Source organism: Elephantulus edwardii, unplaced genomic scaffold, assembly GCF_000299155.1.
Source record: "Elephantulus edwardii isolate Elephantulus edwardi_28Jun2011 unplaced genomic scaffold, EleEdw1.0 scaffold00145, whole genome shotgun sequence".
NCBI classification, from domain to species: domain Eukaryota; kingdom Metazoa; phylum Chordata; class Mammalia; order Macroscelidea; family Macroscelididae; genus Elephantulus; species Elephantulus edwardii.
This window is the reverse complement of record NW_006399895.1, coordinates 3,367,802-3,381,932: the sequence shown is the minus strand read 5'-3', so window position 1 is coordinate 3,381,932 and position 14,131 is coordinate 3,367,802. Positions and strand designations below refer to the sequence as shown.

General features: G+C 43.0%; 1 protein-coding gene across 1 annotated transcript in view; it reads right to left on the bottom strand.

Annotated features, from left to right (window-relative positions):
• The window catches only part of MKL2 (MKL/myocardin-like 2), a 130,212-nt gene that overhangs the window by 13,723 nt on the left and 102,358 nt on the right, over positions 1-14,131 (bottom strand). The window contains exons 7-8 of the mRNA XM_006894497.1: positions 11,051-11,185; positions 2,570-2,817 (exon numbers count right to left, since the gene is read on the bottom strand). Of these exons, the coding sequence (XP_006894559.1) occupies positions 2,570-2,817; positions 11,051-11,185 (383 nt within the window). The remainder of the gene's footprint in view (positions 1-2,569; positions 2,818-11,050; positions 11,186-14,131) is intronic.

The following is a 14,131-nucleotide window of genomic DNA, read 5'->3' as shown; positions in this document are numbered from 1 at the left end:
TAATCACTTTCCTCATGTCATTTGAATTCCAAAGATTTACTGTATATGTTTAGGCACTTCCCGTGTATGTACCTGTGCTCTGTACCAATGAGAAAGATTCATCATTTCTTCCAGAATCAACTTTTGTCCTCTTGGGGGCAAGACTACCTCTCTGAGAATTCATGGTTTAACTGAATCATCTAATTATGCTGCCTTTTTCGTAGAAATTTTACAATGCTGTATTTGTTTCAAGATTAAAAATTCTGCGTTTTATTTAGTCCTCAAAATAATAAAAATAAGTTAATCTAGTTCTCCCTGGATCAGTAGAAATAAAAAAGGGACAATCTAGTGAACATATCTGCCTCTGGAAACTATGAACTTTGAGAAACAAAAAAAGTTATAGAAAGGTTTAAGGTCTTTTGTTCATACTGTTGTTATGAGTTATGCTTGATTCAATGGCAATCAACAACTAGTAAACGTAGTCACTGCAGAGATGAAGAACTTGGGGTTCAGAGAGAGAACAAGACCTTCTGGGACCTTCCAGGCCTGTGTGGCAGGCAACGACTAAACTCTTAGCTCTGCAGGTTGTTGCTCTCCCCAAATCCAAGTCAACTGCCAGTTACTGAGTCTATTCCAACCCATAGCAATTCTGCAGGACAGAGTGGAACTGCTCTGTGGAGCAGCTTCTGAGGCGGAAATATTTATGGAAGCAGACTGCCTTTCTTTTTCTCGTGGAGAGTCTGGCAGGCTGGAACCACTGACCTTTCAGTTAGCAGTCACTTAACCACTATGCCACCAGGGTCCCAGGGGAGCACATTATACAGGCAGGTAGAATACCAATACTGTATGAGCTCTATAGGTTCTTGTGAAGGAATTTGGCAAAATAAACAATCCTCATAGAGGATGTCTCCATTTTTAGTACATGGAGATTAAATAGAATTTATATTCCATTTTCGTGGTAAAATAGCACACAAGAATAAATGTTCTTTCCCCCTGTTGATTCCCAGATCTTTACGTATGATGTTTTCTTTGGGCAGATGGCTGGGTTATTTTAGTTGTGGGAATTCTTGAGGAAGTGAGGAAAGCTAAAGACTCAATGCACGAACAGATGAGTGAGAGGATACAAAAGTTCAGCAACCACACATCCCAGCTGTGTTCTTCCCATCAGCCAAACAAATTCTTTCATCCCAGAAAACGCTTCTCAATAGATTAAAAAAAATCCTTTCATGAGACATTCAGTTCAACAGTTTCCTCCTCTATAAAAAAACCAAAAGGAAACCCTTCACTGTCGGTAATTCTGACTCATCTGACAGCATAATGCGGAACAGAACTGCCTCACAAGGTTTTCAAGGTTGCAGCCAGAGGGCTCCCTAGAGGCAGGAGGGTAAAACTTTGTTCCACATACTCTGAGCACGTTGTCGGAAGCCAGTCCTTGAAAAGACATTATACTTGGAAAAGGCAGAGGGCCAGCAAAAGAGAGGAAGCCTCTCAATGAGATGGACTGACACATGACTGTAACAATGTGCGTAAGCATGCCGGAGACCCTTAGGATGGTGCAGCACAGGGCAAGGCTCAGATCAGTTATTTATGAGGTTGCTATGAGTGGTCTGACTTGGAGGGTGAAACCAAGTTTCTCCTTGGAGGCTAGGATTTTGAAACTCCATCTCACTTACTCTGGGCACGTGGCCAGGAGAGACCAGTCCTTGGAGAAGGACAACATGCTCGGAAGAGTGGAGGGACAATACGGGAGAGGAAGACCCCGGATGAGATGGATTGATACAGTGACTGGGGCCATGGGGTTTTGTGTGTTGGAATTAGTGAGAATGGCTCAGGACAGGGCAGGGTTCAGAGCTGCTGTACATAGGGTCGCAGACGACTCAACAGCGCACAACAACACCAACAGAATGAGTGGCAGTCTATACTTGATAGCACTTAACAGTAACAACCATCTTTGGAAAGCTGACTGTCTCATCTTTCTCTCTCGGAGTGGCTAGTGGGCTTGAACTGCTGACCTTTTGGTTAGCAGTTCAGTGTGTTAATGTGGCACAGAGCTCTTTCTTCATCTATATGACGAGGCCAGTAACTTCAGTTCCTTCTGGAATCACTGGAAGGATGATGATGTCAAGTGTTAAGCGCAGTGCTAATTGGTGTCTAACGCAAGGAGCAAATGAAATGTGAGGCAGAGCTTCCATTGTGAGGGATGCCCCACTAGGGCGCCTTTGAATACTGCCTTTTCCACAATGCCTTCCTCAAACTGTCCAATTTCATGCCCAGGTGCCTTTTCTTTTTAACAAGGTACATCTTTGAATACTTCTATGTTTTTCTGCCAGCACCCAGCACCTTTCTGAGGACACTGCATAGCAGACAAATCTTTTCATCATGATGAAAAGGTCTCTCTTCCTTGAAATGCTCAGAACCTATGGAAACTGGGCTGGGATGTGTGTGCGCTCACTGTGCTGACTCTGGATAAGCCTGAAGACAATGCTGCCTGCAAACACACCCCACCAGCCACGGCCTCCTCATGGAGCCTGACGGCCTCCCACCCGCCCACCCCGTCAGGAAGGAGGCAGGGCCCCAGCGCAGCCCGTACTTGAGCGGTGCAGGCAGGATGGTCTGGTAGTTGTAGTGCTGCTGCTGCTGGCTCAGGATCTGCAGCTGCAGGAACAGCTGCTGCTGCTGGAGCAGGCGGGCGTAGTTGGAGTCCATCTGCGGCTCGTTCTTCTCCCCCTTCTGATCCGGCGGAATGTACTGGTGGTACTTGAGCTTCTTGACCCGAGGTTTGGGATCTTTGCACTTTTTGCTACGGTGTTTGTCGTTTGGATTCTTGGGATGGCTTTGCTGTTTTGGAGAAGGAAGTAAAGAACAGTTTAAGAGCTGGCCCTGTGTGACTGGTGCAGTCACTTTGGAAAGCAGCATACAAAGTACAATGCAAGAATCATGGAAACATTTTATAGATACATTGAGGAAGAAATCCACCTTCTAAGAACTTATGTTTTCCCCTGCTATGCTGCTCTCTGAGGGTAATAGCAAAACACTTAAGTCCAGCAACATTCTCCATTCAAATCCGGTAAATGTATACTTTGGGTCTCTTCCGTCGACATACTGCTAAAGGCTTCATATATTATCTCAAGTGAAAAACAGGCTATCTACTAAATATACGGTATGAAAAAGATTAAAGTTATTTCATTATAAAGCTGTAATGTTTTAGTGGCATTAAAAAAAAATCTATGAAAAACAGAAGCTGGGTATGATAATAGAAAAGAGGAGTCCTGGAGTATGCACCAGGCTTCTAACTGAAAGGTCAGCAATTCAAATCCAACAGTCCTTCTAAGGGAGAAAGATGGGTGATTTCTTTCCAAAAACATTTAAAACCTTAGGAACCTGATGGAAGGTTGACTATTGGGTCAGAATTGACCCAATGGCAGTTGAATTTTTGGTTTTGGATTATGAAACCAATACAAGAATGAATCTACTGAGTAAGATGCTCTTTAAAAAGACATTATTTATTTTAAAAATGGAGAGTGGGATCATGTGTTCCTTATCTTGTAAGAATCAGACTTTCCCTCTGAATTATTTTTCCCCTACACTTGTAACTTATGAGATGTTTTATTTCTCAATATAAATCTATTACTAAAATAACTTCACTGCAAAGTCAATTCTAAAAAACAAGGTGTAAGATATTTTTCCTCAGCTGCCTTAAGCAAAAAGTTCTACTTAACCAGAAGCTATTTTAAGAAGTACTAAAGAAAGTTCATTGATGCATTATACTATCATGCTATGTATGTTCAAGTTGAAAGAATTAAAAATTATGAGGGGAAAAAAGCAAAGCAAAGCAGACCAGAAAAACGCACTCTTAATATTTTTGTATATTCTTCTTATTCACTTGTTAAGTTTACTATGACGATGTCATACATTCTTATCAGAAATATGCCTTTCTCCCCTTCACTTACATACTGTTAACACCTTCCCTTATCATAGAAACATTTTCTGCAACCAGAGGTTTGATGACAATTTAAGGAGCTTCCCAAGGAGTGCTCGGGGCAATCTTGACTGTGCATGTTCTCCCAGGTTAAGATCTGGAAACTGCATGGTAAGAGCACTTATACCACAGGAACTGGCAAAGGATACAAACTGTCCCTCTTGGAGAGTTAGGTGAGACCTTTCCTAGCATACCACTAGCCTCGTTCTACACACCGAGGATTTGTAAATAATGAAAATGCTGCTTCTTATGGATCTCAGGGTTTCAGAATCAACCACAGGCCTGTCCTTTCTTTAGACTTGACTTAATCCCAGGACTTGCTTTCTTTTTCTCACTCTCCAACTCTGCTCTGGTAATGGTCCGTGAGCCTTCTAACAGTCTAACCTCTAGATTTTAAAATGTGTTTTCTTCTAACTACCTCATCCTCTATCTCAGCCACTCACTTTTTTTTTAGATTTTTTTATTATTATTATTTCGTTATGTGTGTACTGTCAAATCAGATCTGACTGGTACAGGAGGAGATTGTCCCTCCTTCTTCAGCAGAGCATCTGGTGGATTTGAACCGCACACCTCTGGAATTGCAGTGCAGCTTCTTGCCACTAGGCCACCAGAGCTCGCCTCAGCCACTCACTTTTATGGTCACAACCTAGTCATGATTGGAAATTATCACCTCATTTCCCTGCATCCTAGTACTTCACAGCCACCCCCTGGGCTTTTTTTTTTTTTTTTTAAAAACTAATTTCATCCTGGACCCCATCCCCAAAAAATATTTGATGGCATAGGGGTTTACAAACTTGCTATCTATCAAGAGAGCTGGACAATGACAAGAGATAACAGAAAGAGAATTGATGCCTTTGAGCTCTGGTGTTGGAGAAGAGTATTGAATATACCATGGACTGCTAGGAGAACAAACAGTTTCATCCAGGAGAGGGTGAAACCAGGCTGCTCCTTGGAGGCAAGGATTCTGAGGCTTCATCTGACATATTGTGGCATGTTGCAAAGAGGGTGGAGGGACAGAGAAAGAGAAGAAGACCATCAATGAGATGGAGTGATTCAGTGACTGGGGTAATAAGGGTAGGTGTGTCAGAGACAGTGCGGTTGGCACAGGACAGAGCAGGTTTCAGGGCTACTATACTCAGGGTCACTGTGAGTCGTTGGCAACTTGAGAGCACACAACAACAACAACAACAAAACAACAACAACGATGACTTTACACTGCCCCCAGTTGCTTGCCTTAACCCACCATGCCTCACAGTCCATTAACTCGCATGGTCCACCCGCTGGCTTGCTCATTTAGCAACCCTAAACTCAACTCTCCCTTTAATCCAGGTTCCCAACAGAATTTTAGTTGATAGCTTGAAGTGGGCTGTTCTTGGTTGAGGGGAACTGTTGTATTCCATCAGGTGAGGTCTATGTGTGTAGCTGTTGTTTGTGTGTGATGAATAAGTTGTTGGTTGTACAAAATTCTACCAATATGTTCTCTGATTTCATTTCTGTCACCCAGGCCATTTTCCAACCACCAAAGCTTGTTTTTATTTCATTTCCAACAGTGAATGTATTTTCATTACATGTTTGATTAATTTCAGACTGCAGAGGCTGACAGATTTCTCAATGTCTTCATCTTTGGCTATGGTGGTTGGTGGGTAAATCTGAACAATAGTCATGGTAACAGGTCTTCCTTGTCAAGATGTTAGCAAAATGTCTCTTGTTGCTGTTATTTTGTGTTGTTAAGTTACCTGTGGCTGACTCTATGCGACCCTATGTACAATGGCTTTGAACCTTGCTCTATCCTGAGCCAAATGCATTGTCTCTGATACACTTATTCCCATGACGACAGTCACTGAGTCAATCCATACCATCCAGGATCTTTTTCTCTTGTGCTGTCCCTTCACCCTTCCAAGCATGATGTCTCTTTCCAAGAACTGGCCCCTCTTGGCAACATGCCCCAAATGTATCAGATAGAGGTTCAACATCCTTGCCTCCAAGGAGCAGCCTGGTTTCACCCTCTCCAGGTTAAACATGTTTGTTCTCCTAGAAGCCCACTGTATATTCAATATTCTTCTCCAGCAATACAGTTCAAAGTATTATCAACTCTTCTTCTATCATGCTTACTGATTGTCCAGCTCTGATGCATAACAACTGAGAAGACCATGGTCTGGGTCAGGCACACCTTAGTCTCTAGACTGACATCGCTGTTCTTCAGTACTCTGGAGAGGTCCCTGAGAGCACATTTTCCCAATTAAATTAGTCTTGATTTTCTGGCTGCTGGTCCCAAGAATGCTGACTGTGGAGCCAAGCAAGCGAAGCTGTTAACAATCTCAATCTCTTCACCATCTATCATGATGCTACCAATTGGTTCAGTGGTGAGGATCTTTGTTTTCTTGATGTTTAACTTCAATCTATATTGAAGGCTGCAGTCCTTGACCTTCTGCCTCTAGAAGTTACCAAATGTTTCTGGGATAGTGGGCTAAGTCCCCTGTCGAGAGTCATTGGTCCATTTCATGCCTGTACTTATGACGCAGAAAGAGAGGCTGAAAAAAAAAACCCAAACCATATCAAACGAAACCAAAAAAACCCCACCCCAATAAAAAAACCCCAGGACAGCAAGCTGATAAGTCTCACTTTAAAATATGACTACCAAGTTCAAGTGATCCTTTATTATACATAGGCATTTATTTTCCTATTCTTTCTGAACACTATCTCATGCCTTATTTCTCACCAGATCTTTATTACTTCAACTGATGAGTATACTTTCTAAACAATAAAAAAAAATAGAAGTCATCAGTGGAAACCTTGCACAAGTTCCCAGCCTGGCATTTAACTGCCCACACAGATGTGGGCTCTGTGCTGGCTTTCCGTATGGTAGCTATGAATAAACAGGTTAATAAGCTCCTCAAGCTCCAGGTGTCCTCCTTCATGTCACAGGAGATGCCAGTTTCTAGTGGCTCAGACAAATACGGTAGAGTGACACTCTCTCTATCTCCACGTGCAACATCATCTGTCAGCAAAGCCCGCGGGTACAGACTTTGGAGGGAGCAGGCAGGAGCCCTGGGAGGCTGCCACTTGTCTCTTGCAGTGGGTCAGACCTTTAACAGCCTCTGCGTCCACTTCTGCTGTTTTCAACACATCTGCTCAGATCCAGCAGCTTCCAGTCTCAGCTGTGGTGAAAAGCCTGCCTCTTTCAGGGCTTTACAGAATTCTGGTTCGGGTTTAGTCCATATGAGGGTCTCCTGGCCACCCTGTGTCCAGGCACACCGGCTTCACATTTTCTTTCTCGAATATCCTGACGACAACTTCCCTCACTTCTGTTATCTGCTTATTTGTCTTCTGTCAATCTGTTTAAAACACAAATGTCTCCCCAGCACCTCCTGTCCATGCTTTATTACCTACTGACACACTCTGTTTAGGTCTCCACTCTCATCCAAGGGTAGGGATTTGTGTTGTTTGCTTCACTGCTGTATCTATGCTTGACCAACCCAAGCCAACCCTCTGCTGCTGAGCAGGTTTCAAATCACAGCGATCCTTCTTTAGGTTTACAAGGCTGTCAATTTTTATGGGAGGAGACTGCTGGTCTTTCTCCTGTGGGGTGAATGGTGGATTTGAACTGCCAACCGTAAGCAACCTGACACATTATAACTAAGCCACCAGGGATCCTTTATCATGCCCGGGACCTGTCATGTTGTCATTCTGTGGCAGCATGTTGCTGTGATGTTAGGAGCTACACTGCTGACATTTCAAACAGCAGCAGGGTAATAGGTGAACAAGTTTACTTACAGACTGAGACGATGAGGAAGAAGGACCTGGCAATATAATTTTTTTAAAAAAATACTGCTTTAGTCATTTTAAAACTATCTTCAAAATGAGTTAACCTTTTCATATTAGTGATAATGACATTAATGATAGTCTTCTACAACTTCTGCATTCTCTCGGGTTTACCCGCCCCGCCCCTTCAAAAAATTAGTCAGTGGAAACCTTGTAGATAGTAGCTGAACACTGTCCGATACAGTGCTGGGAGATGAGCCCCTTAAACTGGGAGGCATTCAAAATATGACTGAGGAAGACCTGTTGCCTCAAAGCAAAGTCAATAACAGACTGCAACTTTGCAATGACTTTGAGGACAGTTCAGGACTGGACAGCAATTCGTCCCGCTGTGCACAGCGTCACCAGGAGGCAGAGTTGGCAACAGCAGCATCCAAACAGGGCCTGACACTTAGTAGGCACTGAGTAAGTATCTGCTGAACCAATAATTGTGAATGCACATGCTAATGGGGAAAAACCTCAATTATCTGATCCTTCACATCTATACATCACTGCCAAAAAAGAATCATCTCTTTTATAATCGCATAAAAATAATCAACTCACTGTCATCTGTTAGTTCTACAACTGACAATAAATTTTATGTCTAAGGTTTTTATAGAGATCCTGGATGAGTGGAGTCTGAGTGGCACAGAGCTGAGGAAACGGCTACGTAATGACAAAAAACCCTCACTACTGACCCTGCCAGTCACCCAGCAGGGACAGAACCAGGGCAGACACACAGAATCAGGACTCTGCGGACTCGATGTGCTTCCAACTACTGGCCAGCGCAAGCCTGTTTTCTCTGTGCATGACGCTGAGAAGCAGCTAGCCTCATCGGGAAGTCCAAAGAATGATAGTTTGTTTCCTCACGTGTTTCTGTCCTTTCCTGATACAGTCACAAGCATTTCCTATTATTTTTTTAAATTAATATTTTAATAAAAGTTTATGGAAAACGTGAATTTCCATTCATTCCTTGTTGCACATTTTCCTCCCTCTCCACCCTCAGAGAATATAATATTCTTAAACAGTGTTTCTTTCATTAGAAGCAAAGTCCTTGTACCTTACAGATGCTAGTAAAGAACAGAACCTCGGAGCACAGGGGAGCCAGGAAGAGATTCTCAGTCCCTGGAGGAACGGACGGCTGGCCCTCTGCCCTCTACTCTCCGTGGGGCACATGTGAGAAGGTAGTAGGAGGAGGTGAGAGCTGTTGCACTGGCACTGCTGACCCGCTCTTGAATTTCTGGCTCTATTGCTAACTCAGGGAAGACAGTGGTAGATGACTGAGGCCGTGTGTGCCTGGCTAGACTGATAAAAAAAGCTTGGAGTACAATTCTTTCTACGAAGGTCAGATGGCAAGGGCTGACAGGTCGACAGACATAAGGTACAAGATACACATGCGCCACGGTGAGCTGGGAGATATTCCCTGCCCAGGACCATGCTGCACCTGATGGACTGAGATGGGTAGCGGGGATTCGGGGGCCAGGGTCTGTCCTCGCGTTGTCACTTATTTTCCTCAGGCTTTAGTCTCCTTCCCCATCTGAGAGGGAGGACAGGGCTGGTGACTGGTTCTCTCATGCTCCTTTCTAATGGCTTAAGTTTCTCTAGTTTAGGCAAAAAGCACATATGAAACAATCAAGCTACTCCTCAGTTAACTTTTCTCTCCCTTTATTTAGCAATTCTAAATATACTTTAAAAAACACATTAAGATAGTGGTAAGGAGCTGCAACTACAATCCCAGAGGCGCACGGTTCGAATCTACCAGATGCTCTGCCGGGGAAGGAGGGACAATCTCCTCCTGCACCAGTCAGATCTGATTTGACGGTACAGTCACACAAAAATAATAAAATAAAAATTAAAAAAACAAACAAACAAAAAAAACCACATTAAGAAATAGAGTATACAGTCCTAAGTTGTGTTAATGGTGTGTTCCGTGAAATAAGATGTGCTGTGACTTAAACTTGGAGAACACCATGTTATATACATGTATTGATCTATGTTTGTTGTTGTCGTGTACCGTCAAGTCGGAACTGACCCATGGATGACCCTCTGGCAGATTTTCTGAGGCAGTTAATAGCGTGGGAGGAGATTGCCCATCTTTCTCCCACAGAGCAGCTGGTGGATTCAAACTGTGCGCCACTGGGATTGCAGGACAGCTTCCTGCCATTAGATAATATATACTGATTGAGGTGGACTCCAGTCAGGACTTTATTTCATTCCTAAAGTTATCTGTAGGCGACTTTGTAAGTAAGTCACAACACTTACATATGGTTCATACCTGACACCAGTTAGTCAATAATTAGTAGACAGTGTACTTTTCTACATATAAAAAAAAATGAATGAAGTACTTCCAGAAACACTAAAAAAAAATTTGAGATACATTATAACATCTTCAAAATAATAAGCAAAACCCCTTCAAGCCTCAGATTCACAGTGAACCTGACTCACCAGACTGAGCACACCGCAGAGGCAGGGTTTCCCCTGTCTGTAATCTTCATGGAAGTACACTGCCACCTCCTTCTCTCATGAAAGGTCTGCTGGGTTTGAACAACTATCCTTTAGGTCAGCAGCTGAGCACTTAGCCACTGGCACCTGATATCAAGGCTCCTTAACATCATCATCATCATCATCATCATCATCATCATCATCATCATCATCACCACCATCATCCAAATATGTTGATGTACTTCATAAAGTAGTGACCATTTGTCACGACGGACCATTTTATGCACCTTGACTTTTTAATACAATTGGCTTTATGGGGGATGGGACTCAACATCTGTGTGCCGGATATTCCTGGGGAATTAAACCCTAAAACCATGTGGCCATTAAAGACATCTGTGTGGCTGGTGAGTCACAAATGTTGTGATGAGGCAACTACCTTATTTTCCCCACGTTTCGTCTGTCTGCCGTGGTGGTAGCAGAATCGAGAATTGCTGACAAAATGAACCTGGAGCAGTTGGGGTGTTTTTTTTTTAAATTTTTTTTTTTTGGTGGTGCTCCAGGAGTCTTGTCTAGACCAAATTCTGTGGCATTTCTCTGTATCTGTACGTAAGTCTGTTTCTAAAACCAGTTAGTCAAATGTCTGTCAAATTCACAGCAGGCCAGGAGTTAAGGGTGTAGTTTCACACATTAACACAGAGTTCTAGCAAGTTCTCTGTGGTTTTGTTTTTAAGGCTACAGGCTGGAAGGCAGACTGGGGGTCTTAGATAAATGCACGGAGAGCTGCTTTCAGCTTACAGGGTGTTAACAGTAGTTAGGAGTGAAGGACCAGGCCAGTGTGGCCCGGCTACCCACCTTTACCAGTGCTGGCCCAGGCTTCACTGAGGACACCGTGTTTGGGGGGGCAATGGGTGCGGTGGACCTTGTGGGAGGCTGATCCGCAGGAGGAGTTTTCAAGAATTCAGGAACTGTTGGGGACACCGAAGTAAACTGGTAGGAAAGACAGAGAGGGAACAAATCTATGAAATCAATGACCATCAAAACAGGAAAAAAAAAATCATGAAGGAATTGCTGGTGAAAGGTGCTGTAGAGCACAACCCATAGCGACCCTGTGACCCACGGCCTAGCCTTTGCCATCCCCGTCACCTCTGACTTGAGCCTGTTACTGCAGTCTCTGCGTCAATCCAGCTGGTTCACAGTCTTCCTCTGTTTCGCTCACCGTCCACTTTTCTAAACATGATATGCTTCTCCAAGGAATAACTTACTAGGAAAGAAAAAGACTATCTTGTCTAAGCCCTAGATAGTGGATATGTATCTCAGTGGAGACAATTATTTTGTTCCTGCCCCAACAGCAAGAAAAATCTAAAGGTAAATGAAGTTACAATAACTAAAATGTAATGTGAAAACACGGTTTATGTGGCCTGTTTTTTGTAGGGTGCCTAAGATTCTTTATTTTAAAAAAAGTTTATTATTTTTTTTGTGTGTGTACCATCAAATCGGATCTGACTGGTACAGGAGGAGATTGCCCCTCCTTCTCCAGCAGAGCATCTGGTGGATTCAAACTGTGTACCTCTGGGATTGCAGTACAGCTTCTTGCCACTAGGCCACCAGAGCTCCCTGGAGCTTAAGATTCTTATAAATATGGTTGTACAAGGCACTCATCAGAAAACAACTATGAGATATCATTTCACCCCAGTCAAAATAGCAAAATTTAACAGAACAACAAGCAACAAATGCTGGCGAGGTTGTGGAGAAACTGGAACCCTGATTCACTGTTGGTGGGAGTGTAAAATGGTGCAACCCCTGTGGAAAGCAGTATGGCGCTTTCTCAAAAAGTTGCAAATAGAGATACCATTTGACCCAGCAATTCCACTACTGGGAATATACCCTGAAGAGACCATAGCTGACATCCAAGCAGATATATGCACACCCATGTTTATTGCAGCTTTGTTCACAATAGCAAGGAGTTGGAAACAACCTAAGTGCCCATCAACAAACGAATGGCTAGAGAAGCTGTGGTATATTCGCACAATGGAATACTATGCATTAAAAAACAAGGAACTCATGCAATATTATTCAAAATGGTTGACTCTGGAGAACATTATGCTGAGTGAAATATCCCGGTCACAAAAGGACAAATATTACATGATGCCACTGTTGTGGAATGGGACTAACCTCAGGGTTGGGGAGAGACTGAGTAAGATGGGTTCAATAATGTATACTGCACTGAAACAGAGGAGGGAGAAAATTGTCTAAAAGAGATATATAACTAGGTATTTCTGTCATCACAGGAGACTAGAGCGAGGGCTACATGGTGGAGGGGACCTGGGGGAGGGTTTGTAAAACAATGAAAGAATCTTTTCTTTTACTTTTCCATAATTTTTGGACTAATGTACTTATAACTTGTTAGTCAAATTTGTGTCTTCTAGGTTGCAACACCCCCATGATACATCTTCAAGGATATGAACATGTACGGCCAAGCACAATCAGTAAGACTGCATCTAAATTCCAAAATCAATCTCCATAATAGTCTATGTGTTTCCTACTGCCAAAGGGGCCCTTTAGAGTAGTGAGAGAAGATCTTCACCCTGAAACCCACAGCGTCCCTTTTCAGCAGGAAGTAGCTAAGAGAATACGCCATCCACTTTTCCTTATGACTCAGGGTGAAGTCTCTCTCAGGGAGGAGTGATAGGGAATGGCAAAGGACACACTGACAAAGAAGATTAATCAGAACTGGCTTTGACAAGCACTGTGGCATTTGGACAAGAACAAACTGGGAGGAGGGTAGAGAGAATAGTGCAACAATGAATGAATGGAAACCCAAAATCTCTGTAAATGTTTATGAAAATTAATAAAATATAATTATAGAGAAAAAAAGCCAAAAAAAAAAAACAACAACAAAAAACAAGGCACTCATCAGGCTTCCTTTGCCTTGTTATGCTAATTCTGGCTAATTAAAACAGGGGACTCTGTCTTCATTGCAGAGCCAGATGGGCGCCCTCTGGTGGAATGCGCCTCCCTGCTCACTCCAAACGGCCACTCGGGACTCCTCTATTATCCAAAGAAGCTACTTACAGCTGGCTCTGTTAAGTCTTAGCAAGTCATGCTGGGGAAAGCGGAGGGTCAGCGAATGAGAGGAAGACCTTCAACAAGACAGACTGACACTGTGACTGCAACAATTGGGGTAAGCATTTCAGAGATTGTGGGGAGGGTGCAAGATAAAGCCAGGTTTACACCTGTGGTTTATATAGTGTTGCGATGAGTTGTCATCGACTTGACAACACCTAACACCAGCAACAACTAATCATGCACTTCAAACCGATTTTACATATTCATTTACTGGAAAGAGATATAACAGTTCTAATAAAGCAGTCAACTTCTTATTGGTTATTTCTTGGGCTTATTTCTTAAATGATATGTAAAGAAGGAATACACAGGATCACTGTACCAAAAAGAATCTTATCAGTCTTACAATGTTTTTGTTGCTGTTTTGTGCTGTCTAGTTTTACAACAAGAAAAAATAATAATTCTCCTTTATCACTTTCACTTCTCAGAACGCTGCGCAAATTCATTAGCCCAACAATCAAAGTCAATTCTTGAGCTGGAAGCATTTGGGCTTGAAAAACAGCAAACTGCAATTTTGCCTCCTTAAAATAAATGACCTGAAAACTCAAAGGACTATGGGCAGCAAGAAATATGAAGCCTGGTACATCCTAGTTCCTCAATAAATATTTGCTTAACGGGTGAATGGAAATTCCTCTCGGCTGTCCTCATGCCGGGACGCCCTCCCGAAGCCCAGCACAGACACTCTCTCTCTCTCTGTGTGTGTGTGTGTGTGCACATGCAGTTAATTGTGTGTGAGCCCACGTCTGCTCCCTCTGTAAGGGTTTTTATCCCTCTTTCTTCCCATTTATTGCCACTGCTTTCAATTTCTAA